We start from the raw sequence: 26355 nt of genomic DNA, 5'->3' as shown, positions 1-26355 counted from the left end.
CCCATCCATGCTGTACAGCGGTGCTAGGAATCGGAACTGACTCAACAGCATTTAACAACAACACATGCCTCACAGAGACAGACAAAAATTAGGAGTCAATACACTATCACTTTTTGTAGAACTAAGTCCTGTCTCCTTCCTTCTCACTCGCCCTACATAACTTTCATCTAAATTTAGTTGTTTTCCATTTTTCCACCTTTCCTTAGGAATTGCTCTTCTTTCTTCTTGTACCTTCATGGGTTGTTTCTATGACCTAGGTCACTCCTTCTGACCAAAGTACTCTTGCAATTTCCAAAAATGCTTGTAGACTCCCTGATCTACAGTGACCTGGCACTCTTTCACTGCGAAGTGACCTCAGGCACGCTGCTATAACTTTATGCTCCATGTTGCACATCTGTTAAAATTAATATTAAATAGTTCCAACTGAAAAGCTTGTCACAAGGATGACGGGTTATAAAGTGGTGAAGGGCTGAAGCAGGCTGTGTATTGGGTACTTGTTAACAATTACTATGGTAACCCCAGTCTTGTACCTTTGGAAACATTGCCCTGTTTGTCACATTTGGGGATACGGTCCTGGAATCCTTCTGAGTCTATACTGACTTCATCACTGTGGATGCGTCCTCGGGGGGCATCTCCTTCATTACCATCAGTTTTAACTCTGACACCAAACTTCCCCAAGATCGTATTGGTCCCTCCCATCTTCTATCCAAAACTCATCACCCAAAATACGCCTGCTGCTTTACCAGAGTGGTTCTCAGACCATACTCATCATCAAAAAGGACACTTTGGAAAACAACCAATTCTAAGGTCTGACCCTCTTAGGACTGTAATTCATTAGGTCGTAAGCAGTGACCAGCCACTGTTGATTAATAAAGTCCCTGGTATGAGTCTAATGATTGGGGAGGTTTGAGAATCACTGTTTTATGGGAGCCCAGGTCTTAACCCTCCTTGGAGAAACAGCTACAAACCCGAAATTATCTGCTCAGCTTCTGATTAGTATCACCTGCTCTGTGTGCCACATTCCCTTCCTTTATTTCCTTCACGTGATCATCAAATGCTACCCAACAGCCCCTCCCAAAACAAACCAAACAGAGGCCGGACACAGGTACTCAGCAAGCACTAAAGCCCTGGATTTGTGTGGGAAAATTGTCATAAACAGTTTCACGTCTCATTGTTGAATCTATCGTGTGGGGATTTCCACAAGCTGAAGTGTTTTGGGTTTTTCTCTTTTCCCTTCAGGATCACTGCAACCTAATTATTGACTGGCCAGTGAATCCCACTGCCAGACATCAAGACAATCAGCAGATCACAAAAGTGACAACCCCAAGTGGTAAATTTCTTTATCACTTGTCTCATGCCTGTCAGCACACAGTGTCTATGGAAAATAGGCTTACTAGTTAAGGTTGTATTGGCCAACAGACCACCATGTTTAGCATCTCAGAAGTTTGAGGTGCACAATGTTTGTGATCCAATCTGCCTGTTCCATGTGTGCTAGAAACCACTCTAACTTGACAATCACACAAATTGGAGTCTGTCCTACCTCTGAGTCAGCCAGCAGCCTCTGTGTCAACATTGCTACACCACATATGGAGGGCCCACTTGAAGTTTACAACCATTCAAACACACAAACAAAACCCACTCATTCTTGGCTCTGCATTCTCAGAGTTCAAACAACCACACAACTCTCCAAGGAAGCCGCCTCTAGCATCCATCCAATGACATCGTCTCCGCCTGTGAGGAAGGACCTGCAAAAAGTCCAAGGTCACAGAAAAGAGCGCGGCAGCCGAGTGTTCTCACCTGTCTGAGTCCCTTGGGCGTTTTCTTCCTTTTCCCGAGGTGCTGGCAGAGATTGCGGTCATTTTCTCTATCCGAGCTGTAGTGATGTGGGTGCCTGAGCCTGCTCTTCTTGGAGTGAAAGGACAAGCCGTTGGTCAGCGCTTCTCGTTTCTTCTTGGTGAGAGGACTCTGGCGTTTCTCCACACGTTCCTGAGGCTTAAGTGCTACATCTTTCTGCAGAAACCAAGCAAAGAAAAGTGGGGGTTACACAGTTATCTAAGGTCAGACCCAAAACATAGGCTAATTGAGGTTGGGATGGGGATAAGAAAAAAGGCAGTGAATTGGGATAGGAAAATGCCGCAAAGTAAGAAACAAGGCATTCCATTTTGTGAATCAATTATACTACCACAAATATATCCTTTTGAGTCTTATTGGACCGAAAATGCAACAAAACACCAATATTTGTCCATTAAAAGTGATTTCCCTATAGCATGGGTCATGGCTTTCCACTTGAGTCTGTGCTGGGTCCAGTACACAATGACGCTTCCCAAGGGGCTCAAATACACTCACTTCCCAGTTGGCATGTCAATTGTGCTTCAGAGGAGGAGTAGTGAGTGCGCGCTCGATTCTAAAGAAATAACACAAGGCTAACATACCAGGGCCAACTGGATGTAAGCCAGCAAGAAAGCAACTGTCAATTTCGATGATTAAAATGATTCCTTAATGCATTATGTTTTTACCACATTTCCTCTGAGTATCCTTAATTCCCCTCTTCTCTGCAAAAGGTAACAACAATATCATCACCAAGATCCACAGTCTGTTTTCATTATTTCTACTGTGTGGATGGGGGAGGAAGGGGAGAAGATCAAGGGATGTCCTGGAGTAAACTGCAGATAACCATCACAGGCTACGTGGCCAGATAAAACTCTGTACCTACAGTCAACTTAGGACACAAGAAGCTATTACTAGACCCAAGTTCAAACCCTGGCACTGTCATTTCATAGTATAAGATCGTGAACAGGCAAGTACTAACCACATCATACAAATACATAAATTGCAAACTAAACAAACTGCTGTAAAGAAAACTACTGTTGCTAAGCTCCATCGAGCTTATTCTGCCTCACAGCAATCCTGGTACAGGGTTGCCAAGGAGTGGCTGGTGGTTTTGAACTATCAACCTTTTGGTTAGCAGTCCAGTGTTTATACCACAGTGCCAAAAGGTGTTACAAATGAGGGAGATGGTCTGGTCCAAGGGAAGAGATTGCGGCTGAGAAAATGATACCTATAGGCCCAAATCTGACAGTCAGGGCAGATTAGACAGCTTAGTGACCCTGAGGCAGCTGGTAGCATTAGGGTGCATCTCTGTAACCCCATGATTTCTCACACAGAAGCAACAGTCTCACACAGAAGTCGATCAAGACATACTTGCTATATAAATGCTAACAATATATGTTGTTGTTGTTAAGTGCCGTCAAGTCGATTCTGACCCATAGCGACCCTGTATGGGGTTTCCGAGGAGCAGCAGGTGAGCTTGAACCACCAACCTTGCCGTTCCAACAGCTCTGCAGTCTGACTAATTAGCCCACAGCTCCACACCAGGGCTATGTTAGCTAACTATAAATAATTTGCAAAGCTCCTTTATGAAGCTCAAAGACTAGAACCTTCAGAATGGATTGCACCTCAGTGTAAAGAAAAAAACTCCTCACCACGGGACCAATAAATAACACCATGGTAAATGCAGAAAAGATTGAAATTCTCAAAGACTTCATTTTACTCGGATCAAACATCAACATTCATGGAAACAGCAGTCAAGAAATCAAATGACAGATTGCATTAGGCAAATCTGCTGCATACAACGTCTTTAAAGTGTTCAAGAGCAAAGATGTTACTTTGAGGACTAAGGGGCACTTGACCCAAGCCATGGTATTTTCAATCACCTCATATGCATGTGAAAGATAATTTACAAATAAGACCACAGAAGAATCAACACATTAGAATTATGGTGTTGGCAAAGATTACTGAAAGTACCATGGACTTCCTGAAGAATAAATAAAACTGCATTGGAAGAAGCACAGCCAGGATGCTCCTTAGAAGAAAAGATGGTGAGATTTCATCTCCCATCCTTTGCACACGTCATCAGAAGGGGCCAACCCTGTAGAAAGACATCATGCTGGTAAAGTGTGTGTGTGTGTGTGTGTGGGGGGGGGGGGGGCGGTTAACCCAAACAGAGGAAGACCCCTCAAGATGGATTGACATAGTGACTGCAATAATGAGCTCAAGCACAGCAACAATTGTGATTGTGAGGAGGGCACAAAGCATGACTTCATTCTGTTGAACGTATTTTGTTGTCGGCAGGGTCCCTATGAGTTACACTCACTCAATGGCGTCTTACAATAAATCAAAGTCAAACAAGGTAACTGGGCAGAGAGCTCAGAACCAACATCCTAACAGGGAGCTAGGTCCACAAAGCACCTCTAACACGCAGCAAAGACCATTAGAAAAGCTGAGAGAAGCAGGCCATGAGAAGCCTGGTGGGCACTGAGGGCCCACTTGAAGGCTAACAGGAAACAGCAAGATGCCCAGAGAAGAGGTAAAAACCTTGTCCTTGGATCAAGCAGATAGCTAAGATGCCATTCAATAAGGCAAGTGAGTGGCTCCGGTCTAACCTCTGGTTGTTAGCACCGCTGATGAGTACCCTCTTTTCCAGGAAAGGTAGCTCTGCTGAGATAAGGAGAATGTGGTAGACATGTGTTTTAGGGACCAAGGGCCATGTGGTACCAGATTGCCAAGTCCCAGATCCTTGCACAGTCTGCTGACCACATGGAGAATATTCAATAAATGTCTTTGACCAGAGTCCACTGCCACAATCAACTGTGTTACACATCTGCTCGGTTCAAAATACTCTGTGTTTAGCCTAACACTAACCAAAGTTGTCAGCTCTCCTGAAAAGACCCTCAGGAGTGATAGCAACTCTTGCAGGAGGACTCAGGCGAGTTCCACGGGGGCTATTCCTATATGTTGTTGTTGTTGTTAAGTGCCATCAAGTTGGTTCCGACCCATAGTGACCCTGTACAGGGTTTCCAAGGCTGTAAATCTTTACGGGAGCAGAAAGTCTCATCTTTCTCCCGTGGAGCAGCTGGTAGTTTCAAACTGCTGACCTTAAGGTTCACAGTCCAATTCATAACCACTACACTACCAGAGCTCCTTATTTCTATATATTATATATTAAGATGAAATTGTATACTTGACGGCACTTAACAACAAAAACAATGGTAAGACACATGTTCCCTTATTGTTGTTGAGTGCTGTTGAGTCAGTTCTGACTCATAGAAACCCTACATAGGAGCAACTGTTGGGTTTGAACTGCCACCTTGGAACCCAGGACTTATCTTGCGGTGCCATTCCAGGACTACATATATTCCCTACAGGATAATAATAATAATAAAAAAAAATCCCTATTCTTTGTCACACAACCCATCTATTGCCTTGTATTATATGCATGTAGAGTATCAGATTAATAAACAAATTATATTTAATAATGTATCACCTGTGCTTTAAAAAAAAAAAAAATTGCCACTCTCTTTGAAGACCAAGTCTTCTTGCATACTGAAGGTGTCTCCAAAGTATATTGAAAATTATGTGCAATTCCATACAAATGTGAATTAATATTTATGAGAGTATGGTATGATTTTTTTTCTAAATCCATTTTATTTTCATGTAGCATATTAATCAAGGCATTTTCGCTGCACTGTAGAATAGCTGCACAGAGCAAACGGACCCCATGCAGTGACATTAACTTGCAAGAGACCTGCCTACATCTTACCAGCAGCAGTACAATCATCTTAGTGCCAATTAATATTGAGATTTTCAACTCTGGAGGGTGAGGGAAGGGAAAGATGGAAGAGACAGGGAATTCGAAGTACATGTACAGGGGTGGTTTAAGGCAAATAAGAGGGATTGAAGTTCCTCTTTTTCTTACATAAGTTTTTAATTACATAAGAGGTTTCTTTTTTTTTTTTCAGAGACGGAAGATTATCTCAATTCTTTCAAAGATACAGATATATTTATAAATTACTATATAAACTTGGAGTCCTGTGTGGCGCTGTGAGTTAATGTGCTGGACTGCAAAGTCAGTTTGAACCACAAGGTTGGTGGTTCAAGCTCACTTCCTGCTCCACGGAAACCCTATACAGGATCGCTTTGAGTCAGAACTGACTCGCCGGCACTTGAAACAACATATAAACTTTGTTTGGCACTGCGGGGTAATGTACTGGATGGATCACAAGGTTGGTTTGAAATGCAAAGTTAGAAGTTCAAATTCACCAGGCGCTCCTTGGAAATCCTATACAGGATTCACTCGAAGTTGGAACCAACTCAACAGCACTTGTATCAACCCTAGGGGTCCTGGCATGGTGCTGCAGGATAAGTACTGGACTGCTAAATACCAGGCTGGCAGTTCAAACCCACCAGTCCCTCCTCAGAAACCTTATACAGGGTTGCTGTGAGGTAGAACCAACTTGACAGCATTTAAAACAACAACATATAAACCCTAAGGAAACCTGATGGCACAGTGGGCTAAGCATTGAGCTGCTAGTTGAAAGGCCGATCTAACCCATCAGCAGCTTGCTCTTTGGGAGAAACATGAGGCTGTCTATTCCCCTAAGATTTACAATCTTGGAAACCCTATTGAGCAGTACTACGCTGTCCTTTACGGAGCTCTGGTAGCGTTGTTGTTGTTGTTGTTAAGTGCCGTCGAGTTGTAGTGGTTATGAATTGGGCTGCGAACCCAAGGTCAGCAGTTTGAAACTACCAGCTGTTCCACGGGAGAAAGATGAGGCTTTCTGCTCCCGTAAAGATTTAAAGTCTCGGAAACCCTGTACAGGGTCGCTGTGAGTTGGAACCTACTCCACCACGGCACATGAAAACAACAACAACAACACACTGTCCTTTACTATAGAGCTGGAAACAGCTACGGCAGTGAGTTTGGTCTTTTGAGTATATAAACCCTTGAGTACAAATCCTTATTAAACCAGATCACTGTGTTTCCCCATTTCTCCCATGAGCAGTTATTGGTGACTTACTAGGTACACAGTAAGATTACCATTTAATCTCACTGGCTGGAGAATGGTTAACGTTGCAATGAGAATCAAAATTAAATAGATTACAAACCACTCCTCCTATTAGCACTCGGTGAACATGACTACAGACGTGTGTCTGCATGGATGATTAACACACTGAGCGGCAAACTGAGACACGTTCAAAGGTCTGATACCAGCCAGAGGTGCTTGAAACTAAAGGTCTATTAGTGTACTTCTTAAAAAATCTGTTGCTGAAGACCACATGGAGCACAGTTTGACTCTGAAATACCAGGAGTGAGATTCGATCCCATGGCAACTGGTGGGGGTACGTGTCTATACCCATCAACTAGCCAGAAGTAATCTTAATACTCATCTTAAAGACACTTGGGTAGTTCCTATGTTATGGAGGGACTTCAAAAAGTTCATGAAAAAAATATTACATTGTCCACAATCTTTTGAAGTTCCCTCATACTACAGAAAAGAAAATAGTTGTGTTCATCAACTATCTTCTTGGATCAATACATGACAATTTTCACAGGACTACCGATTCACTAGTTGGCCATGATTTAGGCTAGTGATTTTCAAAGAAAGTTGTTCACTAGAATTACTTTTACTTGCACTACCATTGAGCCAATCCCAACGCATGCTGATGCTACAGAACAGAGCACAATTTTTCTGGGAGCAGACTGTCTTGTCTTTCTCCTGCAGAGCTGCTGGTGGGTTCGAACAGCTGACTGTGTGGCTAGCAGGCAATGCTTAACCCACAGCACCACCAGGGATCTTTCGCACTCATGAAAAGTGAAATGGCAACAACCCCATACTATGCACAGAAAGTGGTTTACAAATAAGCACTGGGAGAAGAAGGGGAGGTGATTTGTGACGGAAGACTTACGACATATAGGAACGATGTTTTAAGTCTTTTACTTGACAAGAGCAGATGCAGAGAAGCAAAAATTAAAAATTAAAAGGCAAGAAAAAGCCAGCCAGCCACCAAGAAAGACTGCCTGTGAGGGAAAATGAAAAGATTTATACCCATGTGCTGCCCATAGAAGGGTAGGAGCACAAGACATACACAGCAGATGGGAACAGGTTCCCTGGATGGTTGAAATGATGTGATTTTTTTTTGGTCACTGGTGATGGGGGGCTGGGAAGCAGCAGCAAACGCGGAGTGGCTCAAAAACAGACTACCCAAAGCAATTTCCTTGAGCACCTGGTCTTCTCCAACTAGGTGACACTATTACTCTTGACTCCCTCCTCCCAAATTACAGGCTGCCACTTAAGGCCTCCTCTGCCACTCCTGAATTTCTACATTGAGAGGGCTGGCTCTGTGCTGTACAAAACTAGGGGAGAGCAACAAACTGCAGATGAAATGATGTGGGCTGCAGGGCTCCATTTGCTGATTACACGTGAAGCCAGAGACAATAGAAAGTAAAGGTGCAATTTACCTGCCTTGCAAGAAATGGGTTTTAGAGAGAGAGTGCCCATCTGATGTTCAACCCGAACGAACCTGAGGCCAACGCCATCACTTTCAAAGTATTGCTGGTGTGTTAGTGTGTGTGTGTGTGTGTGTGTGAGAGAGAGAGAGAGAGAGAGGGAGAAAATGATACAATTCAAAGAGAAAATTCTGTTAGCTATTTGATCTTAAGGCCTTGCAAAGAAAGGAACAAAAAAGCCCTAAGAACAAGAAGAAGGTTTTGCCAGTCACAATCAAATGACATTAATGGCTGTGTGCTGTCATTTCCATCTGTCAGGTCTTTTGTTGGTTTATTGTGCTGCGTTTGTCCTAGTGTTTGAATGGTTTTACAAACACTGATTCTCATGTCATTTCTCTTAAGTGCAAACGAAGCGAAGAGGGTTCAGAGGAATGATCAGAAGGCATGAAAAATGAGAAAAGAAACATGGTGAAAAATCTGAGGCAGCCTTCAAAAAGTTCCAGGAAAAATTCTTTTCTCTATTCATTCCGTGTTTCCCTGAACATTCTGAAGCTCCCACGTATGTTAGAGCTCTTTTAAAGCATAATTATATGTGCCTGAGTTAACATCAGTCTCCTGCTTTAGACACTGGAAGAAGTAGATTTAAGAACAGACAGTCAGGACTCTAATAAATTATTTTGCAAGTAGAGAAGACTCTGTGTAAGAATTTATAATGTCTAGCGTGTTAGTTTGTCATACTGTGCATTGCTGTGATGTTAGAAGCTATGCATGGGTATTTAAAATACCCACAAGGGTCTATGGTGGGCAGGTTTCAACAGAGCTTCCAGACTAAGACAGACTAGAAAGAAGGAGACGCGTACCATTTCTGAATATGTAGCCACTGAAAGCCTTATGAATAACAGTAGAACATTGTCAGATACAGGTAACTGCCAGGATCTCAAGTGGGATTCAGAAGACAACATGAAACCAGGGATACCATTGCTGGTGTCAGATGATCTTAGCTGAAAGCAGAAATTACCAGAAAGATGTTCACGTATGCTTTATTGCACTATGCAAAGGCTTTCGACTGTGTGGATCATGACAAACTATGGACATCATTACAAAGAACGGATATTCCAGATACCCACTGAAATGGACTCATGAAGACTGTGTACATAGACCAAGAGGCATTGACTCAAACACAACAAGGGGCTACTGAGTAGTTAAAATCAGGAAAGATCTAACAAAAAAAATAGCTTACTGTGGGGACAATACTGGGCAGTGATTGCTTCAGTTGTGCATGGGACCGCAATGAGTCTGGGTGGACTCTATGGCAGCTAGCAACAACAATGGAAGGGTTAAGAAGAAGGGACAAAAGGAGACTTTCATTGGAGTCAAAATATAACCAAGTAGATACTTTGTGCAGTTTACTTCATGTCGATTACCCCTCAAGGATGAGACCATAGCCAGCTGCCTGGGTAGTAGGCTTACAGACGCTGTGAATGAAGCTGGCCCAGCAGCTTCGTGTTCCCCTAGATAATTGAGAGTTGGCTGCTGGTAGACCTTAACACATTCAAAGTGGTTGAGTGCTGACAACCAGATGCTATTGCTTAAAACAGTTTAGGCTCTTAGCCCTGAAGGATTCCTAAAATTGGATTACAATCCCTCCAGATAATCTGAGAAATACAGCATGACGAAAAGGAAACCTTAAAAAAGAATTTTAAAAACCGTAAAAAACAAAACCTTCACTCCTGTATAAACAGCAACAGTCTGATAACTGAGCACGGCAGAAATCTCATGAGACTGGGCTTACGGACAATAACGGGCATGAAGGGCAAGTCAAAAATGGGGAGAGGAGCCAACAACAGAACAGGAGGGGGTGCGCTCCAGGTGAGACTCGGGTCTCTGGAAGGCAACGGTTTGCTGGCTGGAGAAAGGCGAGCAGAGCCCTCAAACTTCAACAGCTCTGTACCCACTCAAACCTGACCCACTGAGGCAGCACAAACGTATTTAAGAGGATGTGTAATTCTAGTGGTGCCCCTTTAATTAGCCATTATTCATCTTTTGACTGGGTATTCCATGTAAAAGATGAAAAAGAGATCAATTCATTACTTTCTACATTGTAGTAAAACCATGAGTAATTGTATCTGCTTGGTACTACACAGATTTTGCTCCACAAGGATAGTGGCTTGGACTTGCTCATTCCTGAATTCCTAGAAGAACTGATGTTGTTGAGTTATAGACTAGTGAGTGCACTACAAGACTGCTGAAGAATACACAAATCAGAGTCCTACTGATTTGTGAGACGTAAACACAGTGAGCTTTTGTCTCAAGTACTTTGGACATCGCATCAAGAAGGACCAGTCTCTGGAGAAGGACGTCATGCTTGGTAGAGCACAAAAGAGGAAGGCTCTCCATGAGACGGATCAATGTAAGCAGCAACAGGGGGCTCAGACATAAGGTCCTGAGGGTGGCGCACGACCAGACAGTTCTGTTCAGTAGTAAACAGGATAGCTGTGAGTAGGAACCCACTGGACAGCACCTAACAACAATAGAAGGTAGCAGAAGGCACGGAATAAGAATACATTAGAGAAATGAGGATGCCATGAACACCGTCTCTCACGCTACAGGTTATTCCACCCTGCTCTTTCCCCATACCACTCCATCTCTCTGGTTTTTTGACCCCTCAGATTTCCACCCAGAAACTTTCAAACCCATTAATTATACATCCTCATTACATCCTGGGGGCTCCTGGTGTGGAGCTGTAAGATCAGCACTGGACTGCGAACCACCAGGTTGGCAGTTCAAACACACCAGCTGCTCCTTGGAAACCCTACACAGTGTTGCTATGAGTCAGAATCAATGACCCCCTTAACAACAAGAACAACACTACATCCTGAAGAATTAAGTGAAACCATTAATTACCCTATTTACTACAGAGGTGATGAATAAGCTGTCTAGTTGTAGATATCATAGAGTTGATTTCAACTCATAATGACCCCATGTGACAGAACAGAATTGCCCCCATTGGATTTTTTAAGTGGTTATCTTTATGGGAGCAGATCACCGGATGCACTCTCTCTCGAGCCACTGGGTGGGTTTAAACCACCAATCTTTCAGTTAGAAGCTGAATGCTGAACCATCATTGCTCCAACAAGTTCCTTAAGATACCTAGTTGTTGTATAGGGTTTCTGAGGCATTAAATCTTCAAGGGAATAGAAATTCTTGCATTTCTCCTGCGGATCAGCTGGTGGGCTTGGACTGCGGACCTTGTGGTTTGCAGCCCAGTGCTTATCATATGGAGCCACCGCTCTCCCTTACGATGCCTTGTTATTACAGCTGTTGTCTAGTGCTGTTGAATCAGTTCCGACTCACAGTGACCCTACTTAGGGTTTCCTAAGAGCAGAAAGTGAAGGGGCTAATGGGAAAATATCATGTCGTACCATAACCATCCTTGTGGCTTTTTAAAATCAAGAATGAAATGCTTCCATATTCAGAAAAAGAAAAACAAATACTGTCACCCAGATATTCCAGACAAGGACCCAAACTGATTGGTGAAAACTCTATTATCTAAGGACTAAGGACACAGGATAATGTACTAAACTACAAGATCAGCTTGAACTGCAAGGTCTGCAGTTCAAACTCACCAGCTACTCCTTGGAAGCTTTACACAGGGTCACTATGGGTTAGAACCAACTCGATGGCACTAAACAACAACAACAAAATCCTGGTGTGGTGCTGTAGGATAAGTACTGGACCGCAAGGTCAGTTTGAATCAAGGTCTTAGTTTAAACTCACCAGTCACTCCTCAGAAACCCTATACAGGGTTGCTATAAGTCCTAAGTCGGAACTGCTTGGATGGCACCTAGCAATCACATCCTTTTCTTAACCTCAAAATTCCTCCTACATCCCTTACCCAGACACCTACATTTTAAAAGACCAGTATCTTTAGAATATTCAGGAACTGTTGTACTCGCTGATTATGATTTATGTTAAAAGTTTAATGTTTCTCTTCCAAGAAGAGAGAGAGATTCCAGCTTTCATTTGGCAAGGGAGACCTTTTTTGGGCATCCGTGAGCATTTTAAAAAGAAATCTAAAATAAGGGTGCCTACGCCCCCTTGCTGTTGTTAAATGCTGTTGAGTAGGTTTCGGCCCTTAACAAATTTTGAATTGGCTTAAGATGTAAGACCCCTCTCTACTCATGTCATTGTCCTGGTGATGTGAGATGGAATTAAGCACAGGTGAAGGGGGAAAACCCAATAAAGGCAGGTCTCCAGGCTTCTCTGTCACACCTTTCAGATCTGATACTCACTCTTTCCCTTCATCTTCCCCAAAAGAGAAGATAGAGGGGATTCCTGTAATTTCAGACTCTTACAAAGGGACCGAAAAGAAGACTACTAGTAGGTCCTTCTAACTGGTTCTTGAGTTCACAACATCTACAGTTAACAGACAGCAGAGAAAGCATTGATATTTGACCTCAGTTAGGATAGGACGTGCTGCCTTAGCAACTGGAGTGGTGCTGGCAGTGAGGGGTCCCTTCTCAGAGGGACCTGTTTAGGAAAACAAAGCACTACACAGACACAGAGTCAGAAACACAGAGAAGGCAAATTCTGTCTACTCAGCAGACAGGATGCCGGTTTATGAAAGGGAAATGAATGTTTAAGACTACTGAGTGTCAGGACGCAATTCCTGGCAAAAATCATGTGAATGCTCTTTAAAGAAAAGTGTTTTGATACTTCTTATTGGGAAGGGCATAAGAATGAGAAAGCTTTTCAAGTAGGTTTCTAGATCCTGGTGTGGTGCTGTAGGATAAAGTACTGGATTGCTAACTAAAGGGTCAGCGGTTTGAACCCACCAGCTACTCCTCGGAAACCGTACACAGGGGTGCTATCAGTCAGGACTGACTCAGTGGCACTTAACAACATGAAATAATTATTACTTGAGTAATAATCCCATCACTGTCTTCCAACTTCCCAGTAACTGGTGTTTGAAGATGTGGAGGTATACCGTCATTCACAGAGAGGTGCACACACACCTCTCTGCATTCCATGAGCAACTGCTACAACCTGTCTCTAATTCATTCCAGTTGGCTCCTTAATGGAAGAGACCAATTTCATTATCCATAAATCTCAGGTTGTCCACTGGATGATCTCACAGGTCCCCTCAGCCTCTCTCGTGTCATTATCCTGGGAGGTAATTTAGCACATTGAAAAGGCTCACCAAATGTAGCTCAGGGTGTATCAATTCAGTGGAAATTATCCCACCAGACGCAGTTATTTGAGCCCTCTAAATATTTTTATGCATTTTCTCTATCAAGTTCTTTTGCTCCCTTGTGGGTTTTTTGTTTGTTGTTGTTTTACTTTAAACTAGACATTATGTACTACAGGGTCTTACTATTTCTGAGTAGGACACTTCACAACCATAATATTTGTATAGTAAGTCAGCGTTGAGAGTTTACAACAGTTTACAGAGCTTAAAATCATCATCTCACTCGATCCCAATACAGCACATATTGTTTTCATTTTATGAATAAGGAAACTGAGGTTTGTAAACAGGTGACCTCCCAAACTCAGACAAGCAGTAATTAGTAACACACCTGGAGTCTCAACCCCCAACAGTTAGTAACATACCCTCCTCTCAACCCCCAATAACAGGGTATTACAGTCTTACTTGCGTCAGGATTTTGATTTTTTGTTTGAAAAAACATTGTATATTACAGGTTAATACTGTTGGACTGCTAACCACGAGGTTGACAGTTCAAACTCACCAGCTGCTCCTTTAAAACCCTGTACAGGGCCGCTATGAGTCGGAACTGGCTAACCAACACCAACGCTGCCTTGTTATAAAATTATTTTACTCATCACCTTTCCCCTCCAAAGTTAATTGGGAAAGGTAGTAACTCTGAAGTCAAATGTCTTAACTCTTTCCCAGGATGCAAATCGACAATGCAAATGTAGACAAAAATCAAAGCTTTGGCTTTTCTCAAACACTGACAGTCTTCACCATTTTATTCCAGGGGTAATAAGTCTCGGAGAAAAACAATTTTCTGACCTTAAAAAAAAAAAAAGAAGAACCCACACCAAGGACTACAGACAAGGAATTCCATCAAAAATATGAATGGAATCTCCACTGAGTAGTATCCAATCTGTGTAGGCGGAGCTGATGAAAGGAGATGCGGATAGATCTCTTATGATACAATAGTGAATAACTGTTATCAGGACTGATTGTGAGGGTTGGAAATGTAAAGGTAGATGTTTTATAGCAAAGAGGGGAGTGATTAACTTTTCAGTCTAGGAGCAGAGGTCCCTAGGACCATCAAGGAAGAAGAGTGGAGAGCGGGTCCCTACCCAGAGAAGCAGTGATGCCAGAGATGGAAGCAGAGACGATGACATGGAGAGATGGAGCAGCTGGGGGCTTGAGACACAGAGAGAGGGAGAGGGGCTGTGTGCTGACGACCAGGAGGGCAGGCTTGTAGTGTATACCCTTTGGTTGGTTGATGATGCATGGAGGGGATTGTAACCATGGCCATGAAACGATATACAATAGGATGAATATAAAGCTAATGTTCTCCCATGTAAAAAAAAAAACTATCACATAATTCACAATAAAACATTAAAAAAAAAAAAAAAAGAATGGACAAAGATAGAAGCTATAAAAACCCACAGGCGCAAAAGGTAGAATTTCCTTTTGAGCACACACTGCAAAAATTCTGTCACAGAATGAGACACCTCTAGGTGGGTTTGGTCACAAGATTTCTAAGTTCACTCAGTTCTAGCCTGAGAATCTGTCCATGCTCTCCTTCACCCACCCCTGACGTCTATTTCTGATTTTCTCCAAACAGAATTTTCTTTCTGTGAGCATCACATTGGTAAAGGTAAAACTGAACTACTCCACAGGTCTACACAGAACAGAGAAAAGTGCTTAACTGACCTAACACAGAGATGGAATAAACTCCTCAAGCTGCAATAAGAATCAATTAGTCAGTACAGTGATGACTGCAGGAAGACGAGACTGGCCTTCCCATTGGCTACTACATTGACTCCAGGAATGAAAGGCGCCTTCAGTTTACATAAGGGACTCGGAAACTGACTCCGAGGCAACTCTCTCAGCCATGATGTCCAGCTTTTTACCCAGCTTCTTCAGCAAGCCACAGGCCTCTCTCTACTCCAAAGCTGCCTATAGATCGATTCCATGATGTCTGGGCACTTATTGGTTCTATCAGATTTGATAATGGAATGAATCTCTCCCTTTAAAAGCTCTAGGTTAATGGCAAAGTTTATTAAACGGCAGGCAGTCATTCAGAAAAGATCAATAGAGACATGATTATAGAGTAACCAGAGGATTAAACATGAGATTTATCACAAAATTAAACGGAATTAAATGTTCTCTGATAGCACTTGAATGTTGTCGATACTTTTAACTCATAATCTATGCTTTCTGTGTTTACTTAATAGGCAATGGGGGAAATGACTGTTACCTAAAAACATAAGGCACAGAGATTTTCTGAAAGCATTTAGAGTCCCTTCTGGAAATAGTCTCCTAGTGTTAAGGAGCAGCAGTTGATGGCATCTGTGAGTTGTCCTTTGTCCGCAATTAACTGTCCATCCCTAAAGCATGACTATAGCTCTTTACAAGGATACGAGGGTACTTCGAAACGATCGTGGGAAAACAGTATTCAATTTTCATTCCATTTTTCCATGAACTTTTGGAAATTCCCTCGTTTATCTTAAGAAAGCAAGCCACAATATTATACCATTTAGTGTGTTCTCTTGTGTGCTCTCATAGGACGCCTGTGCTGGGATATTGGCTCATGATCCTGTGTGGGAAAGGGACTGGAAAATGTCATCTGGATGCAAGGAAATCAACCCTGCCCCACCCTGGGAGCCAATTACATTCACAAAGCTGAAATCCCCATCAGAGCCTATGAAAGGTAAAGGGCTGGCAACAGCACACACACTCGCAATAGGCAGAGTCGTGGAGAGATGTGATGGCCGTTAAAACGGACGTCAATACACACTGAGAGCCCTCCTCTTCCGGGCCTGAACAGATAAAGGCCAGGCCTGCTGGGTGAAGCTGGGATGGGTGGGCTAAGCGAATCACTGATGGGGGCAGAGATGAAGCTTATGGCTTAAACCATACTCCAGTAGCTGCAAGTTAGATGGAGACTGTCTGGTCTTCCTTGTCCGGTTTCTAGTCTGTTATCAATACACATACTCTGCAGATCGCATGGCCCTCCCCTGCCCTGAAGACCACCAGGCCCCAATGATTTCAGCAGTAGTCCATTCTGACAGCTGTTTTGTCAAGAGTGGAGAAGAGTGGGGGGTTGGAAATGATATTGAAGCTGGGGTCACCCTGCACGACGCTCATCCCTCGTCAATCTATCATCCAGACCAGAACAACCACCCAGCGCTTGTCCAGCCTTCTGACACCACATAGTGCTAAGTACCAGGTATTTCTCAATTCCGCAGGGGACAAAAATGCCACCCTGCTTACCAAAGGGAAGGACTTTGCATCCCTCCACAAAAGCAAAGACTGCTTGGAAGCATACAAGTCAAAGCTCTTGACAGCCAGCTTCTCAGATGAGTTTGTCATCCCAAGAAAACTGGCCACACTACTTGCCATTCATAGTCTTTATTTCTTTTCAACCATTTCCCTCCTTTGTGTCTTTCCATAAGCAGGTGCTTGCGGGGGTAGCTAGATCTGAGGGAAAGGCCAACAAAAAAGATGACCTCAGTGAGATGAATTGGCACAGGAGCAACAACACTGGGCACAACGGGCTCAAATATAACAAAAGGGAGGCTGGTATAGGGCCGAGCCATTCTTTGTTGTCTTGCGCATAGGGTCACTGTGAATCTGAACTGACTCAAGGGCAGCTAATAAGATCCTAGTTGGAGGGCGGGCAGTGCCACTTTGTGGTGCTGTGCTCTTTACCAAGTCTCCCAGTCTTCTCCTGCATTTGTAGGCCCAGAATTCAGAGAGCTAAAGAACTCTGTGCAAAGCACTTGGGGGCATTTCCTGGCATAAAGAAGGCAGTATGGTGAATTAATGATAAGAAAGGAATTCCTCTTCCTGACTCATACAATCTCATGTTCACAAGTCATTACAACAGGAAACTGTTAGCTGTGATAAAAAGGTTACCTTTCACACTGGAGGATTAACGGTGGGAGCTAGTCTCCATATAGCCTCAAGGTTGTGTTCATGGCGTAACTGGGAGCGTGCCAAGCACTATAGTGGATCCCGAACTTACATGTCTTCCTTTAATACCCCAATACCCTAGGAAACAAATTACTTCACAGTGTCTCCATTGTCTCCTACATAAAACTGGGCAAAATTATAATCGTTTACTTATAAAACTTGGGAGTCCTGGCATGGCACTGTAGATAAGCACTGGAAAGCAGGGTAGGTTTAAACCATGAGGTTGTCAGTTCAAACTCACCAGTCACTTCTTGGAAACCCTATACAGAATTGCTATGAGCTGGAACCAACTTGGCAACACTTAATATCAACAACAACAACCCAGTGTTGTTCCTTGAGATGAGCTCCTGCCCCTAATTCCACCATACGTCTCTTCTCAAATCTCCACACCTCTGCTGCTTCTCCAAAGGAGACATCTGCCCATTTCTCTTTAAAAATAAGACATCAAGGCACACAAAATAGTCCAGGTGCAGTTCAACGTGGCTTCCTGCCAAAGGCAAACCTTGAAGGAAATGGATTCTCTTAGGAAATCTCTCAATGTACCACTGGAAACCTTCCTGCATATACGACTTAATGGACCAGGGGAGGAGACTGAAAACCAGGAGGAAGTGGAGGGGGAGCGGGGGACTCAGAGGGGGAAGCTCTCCTTCCCAGCTGAGCACCGACACCAACAGGACCATTTGGGAGGCAACTTTATGTGCTCTTAGTAGTAGATTAATGAATGTAATTACCTAGCATTGTGGCTGTGAATGCTGCAAAAACTATAATTTATAGAGTGCTGTAAAGTTCTAATGTGTTTTTATGTCCATAAGCTGCTTAAGCATAATCTAATGCATTTGTACAAGAACATCCTAAGTGGTTCTGAGCTGAGCAGGGAACACAAGTGGCTGAACCTTGGAGATTCTATGCACACGTCTTTATAACCCCAACCCCGTGTGGTAAGCATCTGAAGGCAACAGCTGCTGAATTGTACAAATAATTCTAGAGACAGTGACAGGGCTCTCTGCCTCTCTCCCCATGAGGAGAGACGCCGGCTGACAAAGGCTGCAGGCCTTAATTAAACACTGGAGCGGCTCTGCACTCATGTTCCGAGGGCCTTTTTTTCTTTTTTTATCACCCTCTCCTCCAGTTTCTTATCCCTGCCCCGACCCATACCCTGGAGAGGCTGGAGAGGGACCGGGGTGGAGGGTGGGGATGGGTAGGTTCGTGTGAGGAGAGCACCAGGGGGAAACATTATCTTTTGCTCTGAAAATGTGTTGCCTGGCTTCCAGTTTAAGCTGACCATTTCCAATGTTTCCTCTTTCCCTGCCCTTGCATTTGCAAGGGCTGGGAGGGACAGCTTAAGGATTCTTTGATATCTGAGGCAACCTGTCCTTTCAGACTGCCTCAGGAGTCTGGAGCACCACAGATGACTCTCCAGCTCGGTGATTCGGATGATGAAGATGCAGGGAGGGGTGGCCATGGTAACAGCTAGTTCTTATTAAGAGTTTACCCACCACCATCTCCACCCTAACCCTGGGTGCAGGTACCATTAACAATCCATTCTCAATAGCAAGGTGAGAGTGGGAACACAGCATTGCTATACCAGAGTCTGTGCTATACTCATGAGGCACACTGTGCTGTCTGTAATTGGAACTAATGATCTTTTCTACCCATGTAACTATTGTGAGGATTCAATAAGTTAATACTTATTAAAGGGCTTCGAATCGCACCCACGAAAACCAGTTGCCATGAGACTCATGGCAACCTCTCATGCTTCAGATCTCCACAGGATTTTCAATGGCTGATTTTCCCCCAGAAGTAGATCAAGTGCCAGGCCTTTCTTCCGAGGTGCCTCTGGGTGAACTTGAACCTTCAATCTTTTAGGCACAATCAACCTCATGAACCATCTATACCATTCAGGGGCTCCTCCGACTCTGGCCAAGATCCTGATAACAAATTGATGACGAAATACAACAAGAATATGCTGGCAATGAGGCGGGGGAGGGCACCAATGTAAGGGGCAGAAGGAAACCTCCGGCACTTTCTGGAGGCTCAGAGACAGTGTTTCAAACGTCTCTGATGCAAAGTTCCAGAGCCTGACTGTGGAACACAACAGTCACCATGAAGTGACAAAGCAGCAGGGTGCAAGTTTGCCAGGACAAGTTCCACTCTGCGTCCCACAGCACACTCAGGGCCCTCCGGTGTCAGATCCACAAAGAGCCATGGAGGCAGCCTGACAAGCGTTCTGTAAGTCAAATTCTTACTTTCACATCATAAACAGAAATCACAGCTTCAGGAAAACACAAGGCGTGAGAACCTTCAAAGCAGCTGACCCACTGCAGGACGTCAACGAGAAGACAGCAGAGGCCGCGGTGGGATGGAGAGTCAGGGGGGACAGTGAGACAGGCACTCAGGGTGAATGACTATCATGGCCAGGCCATAATGATGCTCTCGAGCACTCCTGGGATACGAAACGTGATCTGGATTCAATGAGCAGTTCTAACCTGTCCCAGAGAAGGGATCCCACCTCTCAGAAAGCGAGTGCAAAGTGGCGGTTGCGTTTCTTCCCTTCCTCTGTGGAGTCACCTCCAGAAGCCATGAGCACGTTACGGCCTGTTTAAGCAGTTTTTACAACCAACTCCTCCTGCACGGACATACTTCCTATCTCCTTGCAAAGAAACTCTGACGCTGGATATGAGATCAAACGTTTCCTGTAACAGCACCACTGGAGCCATCAAAACGAGGGAGTGGAACGGGGCATAAGAAAGGTGGCTTTAGGAGCGTGGCCAGCTCTCTCTTCTTCCACACACCTTGAGTTCCTCGTCTCCAAACCCATTCTCTCCAGCAGCCTTCAGCATGCACTTCTTTCTCAACACACTCATTAAAAGAACATTGTTGGTCATAACGTAAGCCCGCAAGCATCCCCCGGGTTCCTCACTCTGCTGGCCCCCATCTCCACACTTGTCATTCTCATCTCACACCCCCAACTCCCTCCAAGCCCACACTGTTGCCTCGGCACGTCTGTCAAGTCCACTTCAATCACATGCCTCCCAACAGGAAATGCCATGGTTCCTTACTGCTGGTGTCACCTACATAGTCCCTATGCCCAGCCACAACGCATTCACCAACTCTTGCATATACCTCCATGTCTTGAACCAATGTGGTGCTAAAAGGTTAAGCCCTAAACTGCGAACCACAAGGTCAGCGGTTCAAACTCACCCGCTGCTCCTTGGAAACCCTGTACAGGAACGCTATGAGTCAGAACCAACTCAACTGCACTTAACAACATCAAACATCCTTAGCACATTCTGTCCATGTGAGCAGGGTGTAAGATGTTCCATTGAAAAAAGGTAAGATTATACTAAGATGCCTACGTATAGGCGTTTTTCATCCCATTATTTAATGATTTCAAGCTTTGTTTATGTTGTAGAGCCTAGATATTATGTTGTTCTTAAGTGCTCACTGAAGTGGTTTTCTCAGGATGTACCACATATCCAGGTTCAACCCATCACTGAACACTTAAGCTTGCACGAATCTGCATGAACTGCCATTTTACTTGTTACTGCTGTTGTGGTTAAGTGCTGTCTGGTCAGTTCCAACTCACGGTGACCCTATGCCTAACAGGATGAAACACACTGCCCAGACCAGTGCCATCCTCACAACTGTTGTTACGTATGAGTTCATGTTGTTATCACTGTGCCAACCCATCCTGTTGGGGGTCTTCCTCTTTTTCACTGACTCTCTATTTTCGCAAGCATGATGCTTCTCCTCTCCAGGGACTGGACCCCCTCCTGACCATACATCCAAAGGACACATGACAAACTCTCGTCACCCTTACTTCAGAGGAGTACTCTGGCTGTACGTCATCCAACATACATTTAGTTGGCAGTCCGTGGTACTTTCAATAATCTTCACCAACACCACAATGAAAATACATTAATTCTTCTACTGCCTTCTTTATTCATTGTCCAACTTTCACACACATAGAAGGTGACTGGAATTACCATGACTTAATCTTCAAACTGACATCTTTGCTTTTTAATACTTTAAAGAGGTATTTTGAAGCAGATTAGCCTAATGCAATATACCATTTCATTGTTGTTGTTGTTGTTAAGTGCCGTCGAGTCTAAGGAAGCTCAAATTTACCAAAGCTTCATGGATGTCAACTGGATGCTGACTCAAACAGCTAAACAGCTAAAACTCTATGATCTTTTCCTAAGGTACAAGTTGTATGCATTTCTTTATCTATCAGGTGGTGCAGTCAGTTGCCATCACTGCCATTCCGAGACTATGACATTTCTTGAGGGAAAAGACTGACCCTTTTGAATCTTCTACAGTATCACCATGACTGCTAGTTAGTACCTGCTTAATAAAAAGTTGTTGAATAAATGCTAAAAAAATATATTACTTAAGTTAAACTTTATATTTTAGATCAAAACTTTCTGTCACTTCCAAGACTAAGACTCAATGGGAATACATGCTCTGATTGGTGACCACGTTTGTCACCGATAAGGCGAAGTGAGGGAAAAAGAGCAATGAAGCTGCAAGCTAAGCCCTACAACTTTCAATAGAGTCCTGTGAACCGAAGTGGAGACCTGGCTGGCCAGCAGTGTGGCAAGACCTGGGGACTCTTGGGACCAGAGTGAGTGACATAACCACAGAGGACTAGAGAGGAGAGTGAAGCATCCAGCTGATAAAAAGTGAGGGTATATGCACAAGAACACCCACACTTGCAGATAATACCCACTTGACCTGGCTTCAGTGACTAAATGATCAGAGCTAAACTAGAAGGAGAAAGAAGAGGAAAAAAAGAGTGATATAATTTGATGAACTTGACCTACACCTATGGATGCAGGAGCTCAAAAGAGGGAACAAATCTTTACAGCAAGGATCATTCCCACCCCCTCCATACACAGAGTAGACATGGATGGGCAACTTGGACATTGGCTACCTAAAAGGGGGAGCTACAAAGGCAAGAAATGACTGGCTTACGAACTTTCAAGAGGGAAACTAGATCCAGAGGGTGTGGAGGTTGGTAGAACCTCCACTGAGTAGTATCCAATTTGTCTAGGCGGGACTGATGAAAGGAAAAGCAGATAGGTCTCTTGTGATACAATAATGAATAATTATTATCAGGACTGATTGTGAGGGCTGGAAATGTAAACATACACCTTTTGTAGCAAGGAGGGGAGTGATTAATTTTTCAGTCTAGGAGCAGAGGTCCCTGGGACCATCAAGGAAGAAGAGAAGCAGTGATGCCTGAGATGGAGGCAGAGACGATGATGTGGAAAGATGGAGCAGCTGGGGACTTTAGACCCAGAGAGGGAGAGGGGCTATGTGTTGACGACCGGTGGGCAGGCTTGTAGTGTATACCCTTTGGTTGGTTGATGATGTATGGAGGAGATTGTAACCATGGCAATGAAACAATATATGGTAGGATGAATGTAAAACTAATGTTCTCCCATGTAAACTATCACATAATCCACAATAAAACATTTTTTAAAAAATGTGGGGGAAAAAAATCTTTCTGTCAATTTGTCACTGATCAAATAAATTCTTACTTTAATCTAAAAGGTAACAGGTCAGCCTGTACATATATATTGAAAATTCCACTTAGACACTGTTAGGCAGTATGAACCATCAGCTGTGAATAACTTTATTAACACTCCTGTCTTATATTTTGGACATGTTGTCAGGAGGAATCAGTCAGTCCATGGAGCAGGACATCGTGATTGGTAAAGTGAAGGGTCAATGCAGACAGAGAAAACCCCTAGTGAGATGGACTGACATAGCGGCTTAAACGTAATGACTGTGCAGATGACAAAGGATGGGTTAGGGTTTGATTCTGTTGCTCACAAGGTCACTATGAGCCAGAACCAACTCAATGACATAGAAGGACAACAATGAGTCTCTGCATGGTACAAAGAGTTCATGGTCTCAGCTGCTAACCTGAATATGGCAAGATGCTGTCCAGCCAGAGAGAGGCAGGAAAAAAGGTCTGGCAAGCAGAATTTGAAAAATTAGTCATTGGAAGCCCTCTGGAGCACAGTTGTCATCTGATACATGTGGGGTTGCCAGGAATCAGAGTACCACTATGGGAATGTTCAGAATGATCACAGTGGTCTTCCTTTCTCCTATACATGCATGTGTCCACCCAGCTCTGATTTCTACAAAGACATACTAACAGAGCCATGAAGTCCACCACTCTTCGCTATGATACAAGGTAACGATGCGCTTTCTGTGAGGTGCAGTGGGGGCACCTGGTCTGTGCTTCTTAAAACGATGTTAAAAGTAAAAAATCTCCAAGGTTTTCTTCACAGAAACTACAAGCCGTCTATCAGTCTATCTGTGCCACATAGATCTGAAAGCTGTTCAGTCTACAAGCACTAAAGAAAAATGAAGCAAAGACATGAGGACAACACATCTTTTTTGCCCCATGGGTCCCTTGTTAATCTCATGAGCACAACTGTAGTCAATTTCATAATAATGATGATGACACCAGAACCCTAAGCACTAAAGTTGAAATTTAGCTGCAACAAGAAGGAGAAGCAAACACCGTGTCTCTGTTGGGCCACAGAATTGAAGTGATGATTTGCTCAATTTTGTTTCAGAAAAGCACAAAACTAGATCATTTAGATGCACAGGGGAGAAGTTCATTGGTTATCCACTACGTAAGGTTAGTCACACTGTCTCCTTCCTGAGGACTATTAAAATGAACATTGGGATTCTCTCTGGTGGCGAAAGGTCACCCTGGACTTTCAAGTGCCAAAAGCCTATGTGATCAAGAACAACTGCTTAGAATAGGGAGAGCAAAAATCTCATCAAGGATTGATGGGAGAAGGAGGATAAACATGGAAAGAGGGACCAATGGATTCAAAGAGGAATCAAGTGAAAGATAAATATGGGCAGACTTCAGACAACAGGGAGCTACTGAAGAGTGTTCAGAGAGCTTATCATGAGTTGACAGTGAACAAACAATCCTGGATTATTGTTGTAAAGTATTGTTGATCTGGTTCTGACTCATAGCAACATTGCATAGTTTCCGACGAGCAGTTGGTGGGTTTGAACCACCAAATTTGTGGTTAGAAAGCCAGGGCTTATCCTACAGTGCCACACCAGGACTCCTAGATGGGGATGGAGGTTTTATGCTGTGGAGTCGGTTCTGTACAGTGTTTCCAAAGCTGTAAATTTTTACGGGAGCAGAAAGCCTCATCTTTCTCCCGCGGAACAGCTGGTAGTTTCGAACTGCTGACCCTGAGATTCACAGCCCGATTCGTAACCCCTAAGCTACCAGAACTCCTGGACACCCACCACTGAACGCATGCTAGGCCTGAGTGAGGCTGACTGCTATCAATCTTACTGCTGCATCTCCAACCTGCTGGTGGCTCCACAACCACAACCTTAATTCAGACTCCTCACCTCGAATTTTGTTAACAGCATCCTATTCCATGACCATATCTCCCATCTTTCATCTACCTGCAGGATTAATGATATCACCCAAGTACAAGTCTAAGTCCACCATGCTTTTGCTGGAAACCTTCAGTGACTATCTACTGGCCAATTACTATCCCATTGGCCTGGGTCCACAGGTCTTCTATGATGTAAACCAAAAAGCAAAATGAAGTTGCCATTGTCTTCCAGAGTAGAACTGTGTGCCAACAGCTACAACCTTTCTTAAGAAGATCTCCAACGCTTTCTTCCAAGGCACTGGAAGGGTTTTAACTACCAATCATTTGGTTAGCAGATGAGCCTGTAACGTTTTGTGCCACCTGGGAAGTCTTCCTATGATATAGGCCCTGCTGATGGCTCCATCCTCTTTTCTGTCACCTTCTCCTGTAGGCCCTCCAACTGTACATACTCACGTCACACTGTCTCCTTCCTGAGGACTATTAAACAGCAGTTTGTTCTGTCTCTTCCTCCCCACCCCATCCGGGCCCTTGGTTATCTCCTGCTTAGCTTTAAAGAATATGTTATTCTTACAGCATTTGTACCTCTGGGTTATAATTCCCACTTACTTTCCGATCCTGGAGACCAGCTTCTTGGCCCTGTTTGCCCTCACATCCCCAGCATCAAGCAGAGGGACCGATTGGTATTAAGTGTAATTACATATTGCATGGATGAATAAATCAACTTCTTCCTGAAACACATGTCTATTCTGGGGATCACCCTGGCACATATAGTAATAGGTGGTTTCAGCCCTTCTCTGACCTCTCCCTGGGAGGCAAGAAGCTAAGCATGCTATTTTAATCAGATCCAAGTGGTTTCCTAAGGGCCGGGTCCTTTCTTTGCCCTTCAGAATTTCTAACAAATTCTCACACGTTCCAAGACTAAGAAATATTAACCAAGCTTGCTTCCAACCTCAAAAAAGGATCAGTAAGCATGGGAGTAAGGAGCTCTGGTAACAGTGGTTACAAGCTGGGCTGCTGACCTCAAGGTCAGCCGTTCGACACTACCAGCCATTCCACAGAAGAAAGATGCTTCCATGAGAGATTTACAGCCTCAGAAATCCTATACAGGGTCACTATGAGTTGGAACTGAGACCATGGCACATAACCACCAACCAATCAAGCATGGGAATAATCATAGTAGTCCTGGTATGGCACTGGAGGATAAGTACTGGATTAATAGCCATGAGAATTGCTAACCAAACCCACCAGTTGCTCTTTGGAAATTCTATGCTGTCAGGTGCCACTGAGTCAGAGCTGACTCATAGCGACCCCATGCACAGCAGAACAATACAATATCTGATCCTGGGCCAGCCTCACTACCGCTGCCACACCTGAGTGCGTCAATGATGCCACCTGGCTGATCCATCTCATTGGGGGTCTTCCTCTTTTTCTCTGACCCTCCATCTTACCACGCATGATATACTTCTCCAGCGACTGTTCCCTCCTGACAAGATGTCCAAAGT

At 43.9% G+C, this 26355-nt stretch overlaps 1 protein-coding gene across 1 annotated transcript in view; it reads right to left on the bottom strand.

Annotated features, from left to right (window-relative positions):
* The window catches only part of AUTS2 (autism susceptibility candidate 2), a gene marked incomplete at its 5' end in the record, with an annotated part of 1396921 nt that overhangs the window by 1057840 nt on the left and 312726 nt on the right, over positions 1 to 26355 (bottom strand). The window contains one exon of the mRNA XM_006859845.1: positions 1798 to 2010. Coding sequence (XP_006859907.1) covers positions 1798 to 2010 — 213 coding nt within the window. The remainder of the gene's footprint in view (positions 1 to 1797; positions 2011 to 26355) is intronic.

This window comes from Chrysochloris asiatica, unplaced genomic scaffold (genome assembly GCF_000296735.1).
Source record: "Chrysochloris asiatica unplaced genomic scaffold, ChrAsi1.0 scaffold00034, whole genome shotgun sequence".
In the NCBI taxonomy this organism is placed as follows: domain Eukaryota; kingdom Metazoa; phylum Chordata; class Mammalia; order Afrosoricida; family Chrysochloridae; genus Chrysochloris; species Chrysochloris asiatica.
The sequence above is the reverse complement of the archived record's forward strand: the minus strand, read 5'-3'. Positions and strand labels throughout refer to the sequence as shown.